This window comes from Vidua chalybeata, chromosome 3, assembly GCF_026979565.1.
Source record: "Vidua chalybeata isolate OUT-0048 chromosome 3, bVidCha1 merged haplotype, whole genome shotgun sequence".
Lineage (NCBI taxonomy): Eukaryota > Metazoa > Chordata > Aves > Passeriformes > Viduidae > Vidua > Vidua chalybeata.
The window spans coordinates 26,954,641-26,972,610 of NC_071532.1; the positions used below are offsets into that span (position 1 = coordinate 26,954,641).

At 43.4% G+C, this 17,970-nt stretch overlaps 1 protein-coding gene across 2 annotated transcripts; it reads right to left on the reverse strand.

Annotated features, from left to right (window-relative positions):
- Positions 1–1,867: 1,867 nt before the first annotated feature.
- Positions 1,868–17,239, reverse strand: UTP25 (UTP25 small subunit processome component). Of its 2 annotated transcripts, none has more exons than XM_053939502.1 (12): positions 17,108–17,239; positions 15,822–15,861; positions 14,412–14,661; positions 13,474–13,680; positions 11,276–11,364; positions 9,508–9,918; positions 8,232–8,451; positions 6,006–6,154; positions 4,618–4,800; positions 3,865–3,977; positions 3,208–3,453; positions 1,868–2,414 (listed from the first exon to the last, which is right to left on the reverse strand). In XM_053939502.1, exons 1-12 carry the CDS (start codon positions 17,206–17,208, stop codon positions 2,168–2,170), a joined length of 2,256 nt encoding a protein of 751 aa, XP_053795477.1. In that variant the 5' UTR covers positions 17,209–17,239; the 3' UTR covers positions 1,868–2,167. The 2 variants fall into 2 exon arrangements, with proteins under 2 accessions (XP_053795477.1, XP_053795476.1); XM_053939501.1 differs by having other exon boundaries at positions 6,006–6,208.
- Between the last annotated feature and the right edge of the window lie 731 nt (positions 17,240–17,970).

Consider the following 17,970-nt stretch of genomic DNA (forward strand, 5'->3'; position numbering starts at 1 on the left):
CTTAGTGTCCCCACACAAATGCATTAGGTTCAGCCACCCCTCTGAAAGCCACATTATCACCAGGAGGACGGGCTCCAAAGTAACTCATTTGGAGCCAGCAGCTGTCCTAGCAAACAAAGCATTTGTATCCATGAACACACATCCAGGATGGGCCAAACTCTGACCTTGGTGCTCACCATCCCCCAGTAAACTCACTGTCTCTGGAACCAGTCTTGGACAAACCCCTGCACCAGGGAATTATTTAAGATGATAAAAAAGGGACCTTCACACCAGCACAGAGAAGAGCCCCTCATATCAGCAAACCTGTCTGACCCACTACCACAGGCTGCTATGTAGAATTCCTGCCTAGGATCAGTACTAGCTGATGAGGCTCCCTGCTAAGGCAAGTAAGGATTTGTCAGGGCACAAAACCCTCATGCACGAGCTCTCCAAGGCTCTGTGCTGGCAGCTCTGAGCACCTATTGAAGGCAGTGAAGAGGCATTAACACACTGCTTTGGCAATCAGTGAGATATAATTAGTAATCAACATCAGAAATGTGACACTGGTATATACATTTCAAATTTCCAAGTATGCTTGTCTTAGGAATAAACCCAGGTAGCTGATAAAAAAATCATGAGGGCCTCAGTCTACAGTCTGGCTTTACTCCCATCAAGGCACTTTGCTTTTAATTTCAGTGTGGGAAGAAAAATATTTGCAGAGTTAAGGCTCTGGCACAAAACTCTTGCTGCTTCTTTAAACAGGAGCTGCACTGCATCATGTTATCTCCCTAAGCAGCTATCCCACTTTAGCTTCCTCAGAGGTCAGCTATTATCTCTGCTAAGTACATCCGGTGTAGAAAGGAAATTCCTTAATCCTATTTTGTGTGCTTGTTTTCAGAGGCACAGCCATAACTCTCCCACATTCAGCCTGGGCCATAAAATAAGAATCCTTGATTGCCACTACTGCTCTGTGCTGTACAGGAGACAGATGTCCACCAGGAGAAGTTTGCTGGGGCTGGCTCTTAATTCTTGTGTGCTACAGCAGAGGTATGTAAAATTAACAGACATTACTTAAAATGCAAAGCAAGAAACTGCCTGGATTTTCATGTCTACTAAATGATAACTACTGGAGTTCACAGCTTTTGAGGAATACAGGAATCAGGAATATGACAAAAATCGGCAGAAAGAATGTGCCTAATTTACTCAAGGAGTATATTTCACTTTGGTGTATTTTACTTAAGCCTTCTAGACAAGAACTCCCTCAAAGCTTATTACAGGATGTTTCCTTGCATTTGGGCTGACACAGGGCTCACCTGCCCCTCCGGAGAACAATCTTCCTGCAGTCCTAGCATGTGATCCCCAAAACTAATCCTTCTAATTTTAACTCCCTTTAAATTAGACTTAGCTTCCTGGAAGGAGAAAAAGGCAGCACCATGATGCTTCCATGTCCATCTGCAACCACCAAGAGAAAAACCAGACAAACCAACCACTTCACCTCCTCCACCAGTGGTGCCAGATACCATCCCAGGGGCATTTGCAATCCCCTAGTTTTGTACTTATCCCTGGTAAAACTGACCAGCCAGAGGGCCTGTTGGAAATAGGAGGCAGAGATATTTAGGTCACTCCAGGAAAAACACAAACCCATAGCTCCTACCCAAGCACATTTAAGGATTCTCAGAAGTGTCAACTTGAAGCAAGTTCAACTCTCATTCAGCAACATGTTTGTGCTACAGAGGCCTTGCCTGCACCTCCCTTGTATAAGCTTACAGAATAGTGACTCATTAAATACTTGGGCATTTTTCTTAAGACAAGAAGAAAAACTTCCCTTTGAGAAAAGAAGGTGAGTTTGCTACACCTGAAAATGAAATTAAACAGTCCAACCAAAAGCTATTTATCACTGCATGAATCTTTACTGACCCCTGAGTTTTTTAATATACATGAAAAATAGTTCCGGATTGATTTTGTTTCTACATAGGAAACACCTCCCAAGCCCTGCTTTTTTGAATGGCATCCTTCGTTCCTTGTTGGGCAGAGTACTGAAATACAAAATTTAAGACTATACAAACAATTTCAACAGAATATTTAACAAAAGGGAGTAAAAAGTTTAATACTTTTTTAAAAAGCAGTATAAAAATCTGCATTAGGAGTAAAATGCAGGTCCATCCAATCGTCCAGTCTGTAGAATCACTTAATCATTTTCTCCTGTAACAAAGAGGTGCACATTCTTCTTGGACTGTAGCATTTGAGCTGTGCGGTCTATGCCAACCACTGCTGCCAATTTCTGAGCATCATATTTGGAGTAGAGCACAGTACAAGTCCAAGTAGCATCCGCCCCACTGTCTGTGGCCTTCAGCATGTTACAAATCTCACTGTAGAAGTGGGAGTATGTTGGCAACTCATAGAAAATTAGGTTCCTAATGCCTTTTATCGTATACCTATAGCAGAAAAAATAAAAACCAAAAAATTTGAGGGAAATTTTACAGAATATGCATGTTAAAACATCAGTCCTCTATCAAGTCTTCCAATTTCCATCAACCTCAATGCACATCAGCTGTAGCTCAACTTTGCAAACCCTGTGTCATGGACTGAAGACTAAACAGAGAAGTGGAATTTAGGGGAAAAATCTCACACTGGCAGGCACAATGACTTCTTCTGAAGTACCAACCACCACCAATTTATGAAGTGGTCAGCTTCTGCAGCTTGGATTTTAATACAGTGAAGCCCGATCAGACCAAGCCTCATGAAACTTTCTGCATTTGTCAAATCATCTGCTAATAGAAAAAAATCATGTTCCATTAGGAACTTGAAAACAGCTCCAGTCAGGATGTAACAAATTTTCCAAGTGGCCTCAGCTTGCTGTATTGCATTATTGAACCAATTATATACTCCTTCCAAAATTTTATACAATTACTGTGGCACAAATAAAAGGCCCAATGAATCTCATTTGCAGGCTGTATCATCCTGTCCTGACATCACTGGAACTTGGCAACACTTACCCTCCTGAATAAAGCTTTGCTCATAACACAATATTAAATTCTCTGCAAAGGGACCGCTGACAACAGGCAAGAACTTGAAAGTAAACTTAACAACTCTTACTTCAGTCAAAGAAATCCTCAGAGGGATCCAACAGATTCAAAAAACAGCACAGCCCATCTATGATAAAGGTCAGACTCTACCTTCAGAACAGCACACACACAACTCAGAGGGAAAACTTGGTCCACAGCTCACCTTTTGTAGAAGTGGAAACGCTCAGTGAACAATAAGAACTGCTTCTCTCCCTTGAGAAAGAAGCGCCTTGCTCTGCAGACAGCAGCCTTTTTCGTGTATTCACAGATGTGAGTGAAATTCAGGTCCTCTTTCTTGAAGTAGTTTCGAAGGCGCACGTAGTCGAAGTAGGATGGGACGTAAATGAGCGTGTGGGACATGATGGCGTCGCGGTACTCGGGCAGAACTTTGTCAATGAAAAACTGAAACCTCAATTAAAAAAAAAACAAATGCGTTTTAACCAGAGTGAAACTTCAGCTTTCTAATACCGCTATGAGCTGAGACAGGAGTATCATCAAACAACAGACTGCCAAAGATTTTCACTACATTTTTCCTTCTTTTAACTTCACAGGATTTCTGCATGTGTAGAAGATAAAAGGCTTTACCAGCACTACACAATTGTGGTAGAGATTGGTATTTCTTCCCCAGACTGTATTCTCCAGTGCCTTTGGCAAGGAGAAGGTCAGTATTCCCCTCCACCTGTGCAGAGCTCAGTCTACACCTGAGGACTAATGAAGATGTACTTCTGTGGTGAACCCACAGTGTGATCTGCAGTACACTCCACTAAATCTGAAATTGCAGTCATTAGGGCACAGCAAAACAGTCTGACACACACAGTACCTTCCATCTATCACAGAAGTTATACTGTCAGCTTCTAATCTCCGAAAAACATGAGGAAGCTGGACCACAACGTGGCTGATGGAGCCAGTGAGCGGCACGTTGCGGATGGCCACCTGTGGGAAGGAAGTTGGATGTTTAGGGAAGCAGCATTCCAAAGGCAGGCACACTGAAGCCAGCTTTCTGCAGCTCACATCTGACAGCACAAGGCTATTTTTAAGAAAAACAGTGCACAAGGCTGTTTTTAAGAAAGCTCCAATATAAAGCTACAGTCATGATAGACAAACCAGGTCTGTTAAATGCATGATGACTGTTTATGCCCTGAATCCCCTATATTTGAGATGGCCTCCTGAAGTTTTTACTTTTCCTGTTTCTTTGAAAATACTAACAGTTCATGCATCTTACACAGTAAGAGATTAAAAAAAAAGGAAGCAGATGAATTCTCCATTTAACAACAAAAGAAGTAAAACAAAATAACTCGAGTCTGTCAAATTAAAAAAATACCAAAATCTGATTTCTGACATGAAACAGCAGCTATTATCAAAGAAAGTACCAAATAAGCATCACTGTATGAGGAGCAGTTCTTTATGCCTCTGGCACACTATCATGGAGATTCAGACTGAAACATTTGGGTGGGGGAAATGATAGGCACACAGTCTTTCAGCAACTGAGTTACAGAATTTTTCTGCAGATTGGGTTTTCTCTTCCTCTCCCCCTCCCTTCTCCACCAGCATTCCAGCTCCTCTGTGAACTCACCTGTCCAACGTAATTGAAGCAGTGTTTGTTGAAGACAGAGTTAATCTGGGGGTCCTGGAGGGCACTGAACAGCAGCGTCTGCCGGTAGTACTTGGACCAGTTGTTGAGATTCAGCATCCGCACTCGGGAAAAGTCCACCCCGTGGGAATCCAGAGGCAGCAGGTTAATGTGCTTCATCAGGTGCTGCACAGACAGATGAAGACACATCACTGCTGACATCCGATTGCCTGCAAAAGCCTAAACTGCAGTGGGAAAGAGGGCAGGGACCAGCAAGGCAGCACAGAATACAAACAAGCAGCATCTCCCAAGACACCACTGTCTGGAATTTACTGACCACAGCAAGAGCAATTTACTTGATTTCCTGCCATAGAACTGAAAGCTACCATCTCTTTAGCCACCAGGAACAGTAATTTTCTAATCTTCTCCTGGGTCAAGTATAATGGATTTGTTTGTATTAAAGCCAAGGGGCCCAAGGTTTCTGAGCTTAAAGAAGACGAAGCACAGTTCAGCTCTCATCACATTCATGTAGAGTTTGAAGAAATTCACTGCGTTTTGCCCTCAGGGAACAATGCCTAGGACTGGCATCCCTGCCACCATTTGGCAGGCAGTTACACCTAAAGGGAAAGACAGAAAACAGGCTCCAAGACTCATTATTTGGATATTGTGTAGGCTCATGTGCCCTTTCTGCGACTCCTGAGGAAAGAAGACCTTCTGGCCTCATCCAAAATGCATAGTGACATCATGTAGTCAAAATTTCTGGTCCAGGTACCTCAGAGGTGTTTTTACGTGGAAAAGAAAACCCTACCATTTCAATCCTGAAAACTTCTATTAACCAAAAGCCAAAAAGCAGGGGTACTGCTGCAGACTAGACACAATTGCTACTTGCATGTACAGGAAACCCTTCATACTGTTTAATTCTGGACATGACTAATGCTTAGTGTATCTGCAGTGGAGACACGCACCAGCTCCTCTTGCTTTCTGGAAGAACCTGAATTAGCCTGCACAGATTCCTCACATGGCTGCAATCTGACTGAGACACTGGGCAGACAGTTGGCATAATTTCTCCCAGATGTGATTAAAGGAATCATCATTCTCAACGCTGCAAGATAATTAAAACTGTCCAAAATACACCTTTGATGAAATACACTACTAGAGCACCGAACTAAGTTTTAGAGATTTTTAGAGTTCTGAATACTACCCAAGATCTGTAGAAAAAACATTCTTAGTATAAGGAAATTACCAGAGTGGAGAGAGGAAAAGAAATGAACATCCATGTCTAGAATCAAGTCAGTAAAAACCAGCAATAGTGCTCACTGCCAAAACTGAGTAACATCAGACCACCAAGACACAGCACAGCACAAAAATGAATGCATATATGGAAAACTCACCAGAACGTGTTCCCAGTTCTGCATCAGGTAAATGTCTGCTTGATCAACTATAAGGATTTCTACTGATGACAGAAAATCAAAGTCTCTCTTCTTCTCCCCCTCTGCACCAATGACAGTCCTGATGCCCAGGGGAGAGGCAATGATGATGTCTGAGGAGTAGAAGGGTGCATACAATCTCATGCTCTTCTGCAGGATTGCAACCCCTGTCCAACAACACCAAGAGCAACTTCTCAGTTAACATCAATTATCAACCACATTCTTCCAGGAAGCTCTGGAATGGTAATTTCCCCAATTTCCTGTCCCCACACTGATGAATATAGCTGGACACAACTAATCTATCTGAAACTCTCCTCTCCCCAAGAAGTGCTTACCAACCCTAACACCATTTGACAAGCATTAGGAAAATTTTCATGTAGTTTGACAAAGATTTCTGTATTATTTTTTTAAAGATTTTTCATAATCTGAATGAAAATTTTTAACTGAAACATATTGTTTCTAATTTTCTGCTGAACAGGGGAATGAGGAGACTGAACAACTTAAGAAAAAAAAATGCAGAAATGATTAACTACTCTTTTCTCCCTGAATCCTGAACTTTGGGTATTACAGTAACTGTTACTTTAATCTGTCATGAAAAATTTGGGGGGGGGGAATCTCTTGACTATCAGCTGCCTTTATTCACAGGGCTGAAAGATTTGCTACTAAACCACAAAGGACAAGGTTCTTCATGCTACAGTGACTGAAGTCTTGCACCTACACTGCTTCTCACACCACGTGTTGCAGGGTGCATTCTGAACCAGCTTATGCATCACGTCTCCTGTTATAGACGTGAAAGGGAAAGAATCAAAGGAGTTTCTGTCATAACTACGTGACAGTATTTCCAGAATGCACAGTTTCTTGGTCTTAAAAATGCAGCTAGTGCAGACCATATTCTAACCACCCCCTTCAATCTGCCCAACAAAGTCTCTCCAACTTCTCTCCCTGTCCATGTGAAGGCAGATAGCATGACTTCAGCTGAAGGCCCTTCCAAGAATTTCAGAGAAAGCAGGAGGGACCCCTCCTGCTGTCTATTTCAACCCAAGGAAATATAAAATAGAAATAAAAAGAGAAAAAGAAAGAAAAAAAGAAAGGTTCAATTGGTTGAATTTCCAGGAAGAAGATATCATTTGTCACAGCATACACACAGTTTAGAAACATCAAGTCTTTTTTCTGTTTAAAAATATGAAAGAATGGTGGTTTCAGTAAGGCATAACAAATGTGCTTTAAATTAGATCTTTGTGCAGAAGTAACAGGATGTGCAGCACAGTAAGAAAGAGAAATTATTCTGCTTCTGTAATTTCCTTCTGCAACTTAACAGCACTGGAAGTTTCTTCAATCATGTCTTAACACTTAGTTAGTGGAACAAGCAGAGTGTGGTATGGGAGAGGACTAAGAGGAAAATTATTATGCTACTGAAAGTAAGATACTCTCAGCCTGAGAGATATTCACTGGGGAATGAAGAAAGACTGACTGCGACCTGCTCACATCCTCCACTGTATCATTACATTTCTTGGGGTGCCAATTTATCTTTCAAGGTGCAGTGTTTCAAAAGCCTCTGATCCGTCAAATTAAGTTAGAAAAACTGCCTTCTCATCTTAGCAACTCCAGGAACCAAGCCACTAGTTAGTTCTATGTATACTGAGTTACTAAACAGCATAGATTTGCAATATTATATGAAACAGTCTCACATTTTCTGCTTGTCCAACACTCCTACTTGCTGGCTACCCATTTGCTTCCATGAGAGGCACAGCAGAAATCTGCTTTACTCAGTGTTGAGCTTTAATTTTGTTCCAACCATTACACGAGACATTGTGAACAGGCTAATTAAATCCAAAAGATTTTTTTTTATAACATGAAAAGATTTTGCTGCATTTTTATAACGTGAAAAGATTTTGCTGCAAAATGAGGTGTGGGCAGTCCTGCTAGAATAAAGCTGTCATTGCATTTTTTATGATTCTGAACTTGATGTGAAAATAATTACTTCTCTATTTTCTCTTCCTTTTTAAGCTCTGGCAAGGCAAGAGAGATTTTCAGAAAAATCCAGGTTGCCAGGGCAAAACCAGCAGGAATACCACATAGCCTAGAGTCTCACCAGAACTTCCAGTCCTGATAGATCTAAGGCATTTGGGAAAAATTTGTTACTTAGCAGTTCTGTACAAGCTAAAAATCATCTGCTCAGTAGGTTATTACCAATTCTGAAGTGGTCATCAATGTTGCCAGCAAAGACAGCTTCATAGTCTTCAGGTCTTTTCAGGTTGGGGGGCTTCTCTTCTGGGTCAGAGCCAAACTCCCCTTTAAAGCGCTTTTTATTACTTACATCTATTTTTTTCTTGTCATTCACTTCGAGGAGACTGATGAAAATATGCACAATCCTCAGAGCACATTCCCTGAAGGGCACTATCATCAGTACCTGTGCAAATCAACAGTTACAGAGAATAACCCATAAAATACAAACACTCGCCATTACGCGTACGCTAATTAAACTTTTGGCTTGGATCTGCCCCCGTGGGGCATCCCAGCAATCAAAACAAAACCATTCTGACAAGCAGCAGGGAGGGAATGCACTGGGATGCAGTGCTCTTTAACTGGTTGTGGCCAGCAGCTCAGCCTGGTTCCCCAGCTCACTCAGGGTACCAGTACAGGGGAACTGAAAACTAAGCATGTTCTCCTGTCCTCCCTAACCCCCTGGCAAGCAAGAGATCCTGTGACACAGAGACAGGGTCAAGGGCTGGCTCTTGGATGGGTGGCAACAGTCTCTGCACAGAACTCCAAAATATAAATGGCTAATGGGAGAGTGGGAGAGTCAACACAGAAACCAGAGATTTGCCAGGCATGCAGCAAACATTGAAACCCAACTCTAGAATTGTTCAACAAGCAGCTGGTACACTGGTGACAGGCTGCCATAGCTGAATCCACCTGGTTATCAACTACAGGATGCTGTGAATCCAAGGAGGATTGGTTTGGGGCCCACTCCCCCAGCTATGACAGGTGGCCTTGACAGTGGGGCTGCAATTCCCTGAGGTTTCATGCAGGCAAGTCCTTACAAGTGCCTCAGGACCAAAGAACTTCTGGCACATCCCACAATGAGTGACAGTCTACACTACCTGCACTGATACTGAAGATTGATACGGAGGCACCTGTCTGCACTGGTAGATTTAAATATGAAAGCAGAAAAATTTGTCAGTCTGTGGTGACAGGGGGACAAAAAAAGAGATTAAGTCAAACTCATGGCTTGGCACAGAACCAGGCTGGCTAATAACCCTGAGCTCACTGCTTCTCACACGGCATTTTCCCTGGCCATGGAGGGCAACTTCCAGGGATGATAAAGGGATGTAGAAAAGTAGATGCCCAGGAACACATCACCTGAGAGAGCAGTGACAATAATACTTGTGGATAAACTACCAGGATGTTTGTACAGCCTGAGCAGGCAGCCAGGGTGGGGATGAGGGAATCAGAGCTCTCTTACCTTAGGCCTGGTGAGCCCCTGATCCCTGTAGTCATCACTGTCAGTGCCTGGCTTTCGATCCCTCCGTTTGGCATTGTTGCTGAGCACCTGGGCGTTGGCCTTGAGGACATGGTTCAAGGCATGCAGGCAGTAAGCGTGCCGGATCTCTTCTCCGTTTGTTAAAGCATTTCTTTCTGGGTAGAACAAGTCCCGGTATGAATTCATGATACAGAAGAGCTCTCTTTGTAATGGAGTGAAAGAGGAATCAATTGCTTTGTCCACTGCAGACAGAAATTGTTTATTCACTTTTGGCCAAGTGGATTCCAAAGGCTTGCGGAGATGAAGCTGTTTCACGTCAACTTCTTTGTCTGCTTTGAAAGTTTTATGTTTCTCCAAAGTGGAAGAAAAAATTACTTGACCCAGCCTTGGCCACTGAAAAAAATAAAGCCAACAACACTGAGGAGTCATAGGTACCAAACCTTTCACACTTCAAAGCATATCACCACAGCTGGTGATATCAACTTCAATCAATTTCATGAAATTAGGGAAATCATCTTTTCATAATAAAAATGGAAACCTTTTTTTCAATATGCAATCCCTTTTAGAGTCTGCCAGGATAAATAACAATAAATTTGAGCTTGGTAGATCTGGATGGATGTTGCAATGATGTGTCTGTAACTGTTCCCATACCAGATGAAACTGAGGAATTTTCTGCCTAACCCGCCCAGCGAATCAGTGGCTCAAACCAGGGACAAGATGAGAACCCTGGAATCCAACTGTGCTTACCAATTGACCCCACTGAGGTACGTGCTTTGATCAAAGAAGAAAATAAACCCATTAGGGGCTAATCCCAGAAGTTGTGATACAATTGTTAAATGCAGTCTTGTTGGGTGTATGTCTGATTTTGAACAGCTATCAGTGTAGTAGAGGAAAACTCTAAGCCTTCTGCCATGCAAGTTGTCCCCAACTGTCCCCATAAAGTAGCTACACCAATTTAAGCAAAGATATATCATGCACTGCTTCAGGTGGCACTGGTAATTTTGTCCACCATGTGCCAAAAAAGTAAATTAAATTAAAAAAAAAAAAATCACAGCTTTCTCTCTGACTAACTAACCATTGGATATCTTCCAATGAATGTCACCCAGCATATGGCTGACCAGAATGGGAGGCAAGTCTCCAAAACAAAATCAGATGTGGAAAAGTTATGAAGCAAAGGTTTGTCTAAAAATGAGTATTTTGAAAACCAATATTCTCTGTCAAGCAATGAGGTGGTTTTCTGGTAATGTAATTCACATATTATTGCCAGAATTAAGTAATAAAGTCATATAAGTAATAAATTCCCCTTCACTGGCTTGTTAATGTGTACAAGGACAGAGCCATCCTGAAGCAAGAATGTGAAAGTGCATCACAAGTAGCTTTAAAAGTGTACATGGTCACCTCAGAAGTACAGCTGCAGAGTGTATCCCTGGCATTGTGCTGTCACCACTCAGAAACAAGCCCTGTTTCCACCCCTTATCAAGGTTTTGGGACTACAGCTCAAACTCTAAAGTTATGTGTTTCAGGTGTGTCACCATATGCCTCCTGAACAGCAGACTTCACATTTCAACTCTTGCTCAGTAGTAAATGAAGAAGAAAACAGTTCAACAGTTCAACAACACAGTGAAAAAAATCTCGATAATTCTAGTGCCAGCAGCTAATAATAACTGTGATCTCCTTCACCTGTATAAAAAAAGGATTATTTTGATCCAGGCATCTTTAGGAATGCTGGATGGCTACAGAAAATTATTACCTGACTTTGACTTGAGGTTTTAGGAAGCGCAGACATTTTCTCTATTTCCTTTTCTTCAAGTTCTTTGTCCATGTGCTGCTTAAATGGATCTATTTACAGTAAAAACAAAAAAATAGCCTGAGAACTATTGCAGCTAATAGTAGAATCAAGTTGCAGAATGGATTTGCAAATGAGATGAACAATTTCCTCGCTGGCCAACACCACAATTAAAGCTAGTTACTTCAAAGCACTTGGAGATGAGAGAAAGGATGTCAAAGTCTCTCTGTAAAGAACAGAGAGAACAGATTTGACAGATTGCTTTTAAAAAAGAAAAAGAAGCACTTACGGAAGTACTAGAATTTTCAAGCACTAATCAAATGTTAGCCAGGAAAACAATATGTAGTGGAAAACAGTGGCAATTTTTTGCCTTAAGCTCTGACATGTCCATCGCTTGCAGGTGAAAAAAGGCTGTCAATAGTAAAGTCACAAATGAACTTGCTAACCTTCCTTATTTACAAACAGTTCTGCCCAGGGCTTTGGCCAGTGATATGAACACAGTCTGCAATAAAGCAGAGAAATATTAGGCAAGTTTTGGAGAAGGGTGCCAAAAATTGCCTGGAGTGAGAAAAAGTCTGATTTATCTAATCAGCATTTCCTTTTGGAAAGGAAAGGAGAAGCAAAGAACTGTTAAATCACATTATACTGAAAGACACTGGCATGCACAAAATCACATGCAAAGTTAATTTTGAAAGCCAAGCCTTGTATCCTGGTTGCAGCACAGCAGCATTCACTGCATAAAGAAAACTAATTAGGGAACACTGGTGCTTGCCAACAAATGTCCAGCCCACACACAAGTTACCAGGCAAAAGTCAAGACATTTACTGATCATGACACTGAAAAAAAATTGAGAAAATCTTTCCAGAAAGAGAAATTAACTGGATATAATTTAATTCTACTGCAGGGTCTCTCCTCAGTTGAGTTTTAATGATTCCAACATTTTCCCAATAAAGTAGAGGGAGTAATGGGATGCATTTTAAGGAATTTTAGTGACCCTGGGACCAGAGTAGAAATTCATCCTTTTTCTGCTACCTTGGGTGATTCATTTTCTGCAATAGATTATAAAGACACTTCCAAGCTGCAAGAACCCACTGAGAAGTAGTGCATCATTTATAGGTGGAACAAAGCTGTTAGGATACTTAGCATGCAGTTGGAGAGCTACTGTTCTCATTAAAATGCAATGCCAGCAGCCTAAGTCATATTCTCATGGTAACAAGAACGAGCTGTTTTTTCTATCACATGGCCCTTTGATGCTTCCACACATTTCATGTATCACCCAGGCTGCCTCCCAGATATAATGTCAGCTGCTGCTCCAAGATGACAAGCCAGCATCACTAGGGATGCTACAAACATATTTCTCTCTCTCAAACTATGCCATCTGATATTAAAGGCACAGAGCATTAAATATGAGCAGAAGCTGTGCAAGTGCCAGTGCGTGCCTTGTCGCTGAAGGATCGCACACCCATGCAACACAGTTACTTTGTTACATATGGTGGGACAACTCCAACACCGGAGCTTCAGATGCATCCATCAGTGCACTGAGATTCTGGAATACACCCTTAAAGGACACTACATGTGCTCTGCTGATGCTTCATTCTCTCCCGATCCTGGAGCAGTCAGACTCCTCTGCATAACCTTCAAAATTCTGAGAGCGTCGAGCATTTGTCTAAATTACTGTGGCTGCTCCAAGCTTCTCAGAATCTGACCTCTAACTCCACTGAGATGTGAAGGATGCCCTCACAGGTCAGCTTTGTGATTATCTCCTGTGCTGTTTGTGCCAAGAACATCTTCCATAGTCAAGTACAGCCTTGCAGAGCTCTTTGTATTACAGTGGCTTTTAAAACTACTATTAAAGCAGCAAAATAAGGTAACACCCTCCACACACTTTTCTAGTTCTTGATACTTTAAGCTTTACCAGTCATAGCAGAAACCCCACATGAATCCCGGTCCCCAGGGGCGACAGACAACAAATGGTTCAGCTACACATCTGCATTAGTGTTAAGGGTCCCTTATGTAACCAGCTGACATATGGGCAGCATGAATAATGTAGTCAAAGAACTCAGAAGCTGTACAGCCCATCGCTAGGGTGTTGGACAATTTAAACATGTTTACAGATACTCCTCTAAAGGCAGATCCTTAAACACAAACACACAGGTTTTTACCTTCTGGAAGAGCTTGTGAAGAACTGCTGTCTCTGCTATCTGCATTGCAATCGCCACTCTCCTCTTCCATGAAATTTGTTTCCAAGCTAAATTCAGATTCATGTTTCACATCAGTAAACTCCTCAATTACTCCATGATGTGGGTCACAAGAGGTATCTGTGCCATCAGCCTGCTCCTGGCTGAGCATCTGCTCTGCTGTGTCTGTGGCTGTCCATTGTTAGAAAGAAACAGGTTATTCTCTCCTGGAAAAATTACTGTCTGTAGATGTTGTTCCCTTTGAGTTACCGATTTTCTTCTCCCAAAACTCTATCAAAAAAGATAAAAGCAGGCTTTGTATTCTACCATAGATGACTTTTGGCTAGCATGCCAAATGTTACATAATACAAAATGTGGTCCCCCAGACAAAGAAGTAACCTGTTTGGGAAATTTAATTGAAGACCCTAAATAACTGGAAATTATTAAAGGTTGACTCCTCTCTCCCAGCATTTCTTTGCATATTTCATGAATAAGGACACCTCACCGTACAGGTGGAGATTTCCTTCCAATTTCCATATTCTTTCCCATGCTGTGAGGCAAACCTTCCCCTCCTCTCGGTGGCACAGCCAAGCCAGATGCTGCTCGAGAGAACAGCTTGTGTCTCCCATGAGTGGGTGAGAACCCCTGGTCTGCTGCTCCATGTGGATTTCCTCTGTGCTGCCGCACAAACAACATCTGAGGAAGCAGCAGCAGGCTGTCTGGCGGAAAATGAGCACAGCTACCCTTTCCCCTGCTAAATCCTTCAGCAGCTGCTGCTCCCACCCACACAGAGCCAATGGAGCAACAGAGTCTCCAAGGCAGAAGAGCACCAGCCAACAAGACAGTCTACACCAGGATCCTGGCTAAAAACCTATGTTAGTCAAACAACATTAACCAAAGAAGCATGGAAAAAGACAAACTACCTTCTTCCTCCTCTGGAACATCATTCTTATTTTCTTCACCTTCCTCTGCTTCTCCAATATTCTGGGACCCTTCACTGCCCATTTCTGCCTCACTTTCCTCAGCTTCTTCTGATTCACTTTCATCTTCCTCTTCCTCACTCTCAGACTCAGGCGAGGTCTTCAGGGTAGCCAGGAGCTTATGATATCCAGAGACCTGTTCCACCTCAGTCTCTGAATCACTTTCTTTACTTGATTTATCAGAATCCTCAGACTGGAAGGAAAACATGAGTTTAAACAGCAACAACAGTAACAGCCTATAAAGCAGCAGGCAAATACCTCTACTTGCACTATTATGTTTCCCCTCTCACATTAAACCTTGACATAGATGCAATGGAATTTTTCAAAACCCAGCATTTTATGCCAATAATTTATGCCGGACACCTCCATTTAGGTTTTGAAAGCATCTTGGGAGACAGGCTGAAGTGCCTCTTTCTGCACCAATTTGACTCGGAGCATCACAAAACCCAGTTCTTTCAGTCTCAGCTGAGTGAGGACATTTGATCTCCACATACAAAGCATTTACTGAACCAGCATCAGATTCTTCTAAGAAAACCACACACGGATTGAAAATTGTAGAAAGGCAGACAGAGCATGCTGGAAATGCTTCTGGCTTTCAAGAAGGTAAGTGAAATAACTGTCAGTGGACAATGGTTCCCTGGGGAGTTGGTCAGGTTTGGTTCAGCTGTACAGCTTTACACTTCAAGCAAGCCAGACTTTAGCCAGGTCTGTCCTGGGCTTGCACAAAACAATATCCAGATTATAGCCAAAACTATAGTGAAACCATGAGTATCAACACAACACCATTAACTCCTTTCTTAGCTTCTTTTAGCCCAAATAGGAAAACAATCAGTAAATACTACATTAATGCACAAAATTGCTAAAGGAAACAAATGAAACAGAGTCATTAATTTTTCCAAATTAAAACTGTGAAGTCTTTTATTAATCTGATCATAAAGGAGGTTACCAAATCACGACTGAAAGAAAACTAAAACACTGGCAATCTGAAGAAGGAATATTAACATATTTCTTTGCTCAACAGAGAACAAGGTCTCCTAACTAATGCAACACTAAGTTTACCAACATTATTAAAACAACTTAGAGTGTGATCTGATTTTCACTGTGACCAATACACAAAAAGTTAAGAACTGCTGTTATTTCCTGCTGCTTCTGCCCTCTGATGGTATTACAGCTTAGAGGCACACATTACAGAGCCACACAAAAATCACATTCATCTTTTCCTCCTAAATACTGGTTTTCTAAGTGGAACAACTTAATTAGCCTGAATAAGCTGGAAACATGAAATGCTACATTTTTCACTGAACAACACAAAGGTAAAAGGAAGGAAGGAAGGAAGGAATAAAAATACATTACCAGTTCGCATATTTGAGTTGCTTCTGGTCGTCCAGAAACCCTGGAAAGAAAGCACTGAAATACCTTACTCTGCCAATGATGTTATACACAGGATGAAAGAAATGAGAGGGAGAGTGAATGGATCAGTTATGCAAGTTTAAAGAAGTTAAAAGAAAGCTTAAAACCAAACCATCACACATGTATCTCTAGGAAAACAGACTGGGCATTTACCCTTAAGGTTTACCTTAAGGGTCACCTTCTCAGGTGATGTGACCCTCTGTACATGAAGCCTAAGTGCTCAGGCATTACAACTGATCAACAAAAATTATGAAATAAAATCCAGTGCTAATCAGAAGATGAGGTCCCAAAAGGAATTACAAGAATATAGCTACAAGGGTAGTTTGTAAAAAAGTTAACCAGAGACAGAGACTACTTCTAGCGCTAAATATTGGTCTGTGAAGTGGGAAAAAGACACAAACTAAAGGAAAACCAGCATCAATTAACCAGTGTTGGGACTGCAATTCTTCAAAGAAGCCACTGTGCAAGCTGGGCTTAAACAAACCACAGTTCCTTCAAAAATATACAATCTTGTGTGGGACTGAGCATCACTGTACAGGGTGACACACAGGACATTCCCTCCAGCATGCCTTCCACCCCAATCCACACAGGCCAGGAGGGTCCCAGGGGACACAAAAACAACAGACCTTAACACTCCGTGCCTGCTCCTAAAGGCTTTACAGCAGCACCACAGATCACACAGCATCGGGACTAAGCAGCTCTTTCCTCAGAAGTTTACACGTGGGTACAAAAGGAAGGCGGTCATTTTGACAGACGACCATCCCCCCGAGGAGGGAATGGCTCTTGTGACACAGATCTTCGCTACTCTATTTTCATACCCTTTCCGAGATCAGAAAAGAGCACGGAGTAAATAGTGGGAAAGCTGGAACCCTGACAAGCCGAGAGACAGGACTGGTACCAAAATGGGAGCCTACCTCGCACTCCTCCCTTTCCCCACTCCTCGTGGCAGCCTCCGGGCTGCACCACAAGAGTTTACATTTGTTGCAGGAAAATCCGAGCCGAGATTTCCTGCTTTCCATTCTGCTTCCGAGATTCCCGGCTCACAAGCGGCAGTGCGCCACGCAGCTGCAACTCCCCTCCTTCCCTCGGGAGCCCAGGGGCAGCGTGACAGGGAGCGGCCGCCGCCCGGGCCGGCCCCGGGCTGAGCGGGGCTCCTCGGCCCCGCAGCCCCGGCACCGAACCGCGGGGAAGGGGCGGTCCCGCGCGGGCTCGGCCGGCCCGGCACTCACTTGTCATAGAACGGGTGCTCCTCGCCGAACTCCCGCAGGTGCTTCTTCTGCTTCTTGCTCAGGCTGCGCAGCAGCTCCCGCCCGGCTCGCCGCTTGCCCATCCCGGCGCGGCCCGCTCCACGTGGGTGCCCGGCGCGCTGCGCCGTCGCACGGCGGGGCGGTGCCCGCAGCCCGGCGCCGCCCGGTGATGCCGGGGCGGAAGCCGCACCCTGGGAAGGCGGGGCTGCGGGCGGCTGGAAGGAGAGGCGCGGGGGGGGCCTCGCCCCGCCGGCGGCGGCTAGGTGTGCCGTGCCGGGAGGGCGTTTGTTCCTGCGAATCGCGCTGGGGAACACAAAGTACTGGCAGAGAACACTTGTCCCAGACTGTGTCCAAATTCAACCCCGTCTCGGAGCTGCGGCCCGCGACCCCGAGCTTGGTGCGGGCCGTGACGCGTTTCCGCTGCCGGAGCCGCGGTGAGGTCGGCGAGCAGCGTGTTGGCAGCGCGGCAGGCACCGCAGCCTCGCAGTGCTCTCGGGCTGATGGAGCGCGGTAGGACACTACTGGAGCTACAGCACTTTTCTCCAACTGACCCATGAGCTGCAGCGCTTTGCTAAAAGCTACATACATATCTTCTCGGAAAACTTCTACAGTGAGGCTAGAGGAAAAGGCCCAACACAAGTCCTTAATATTCAGACTCCCTTATTCTAAAAGCAATCAAAAGCTCCAAATGAAACCCCACTAAAATCTGGCTCTTCTAACATATCACTGCTGAATCTTACTGAGCTCTGCTTAAGCGTGCTTTACTGCATATGGAGAAAAACAGTTTTTCAGAAACAACCATAAATTGTGTCAAATAAAGTGAATTCATTTTCAGTTCTTTGCAT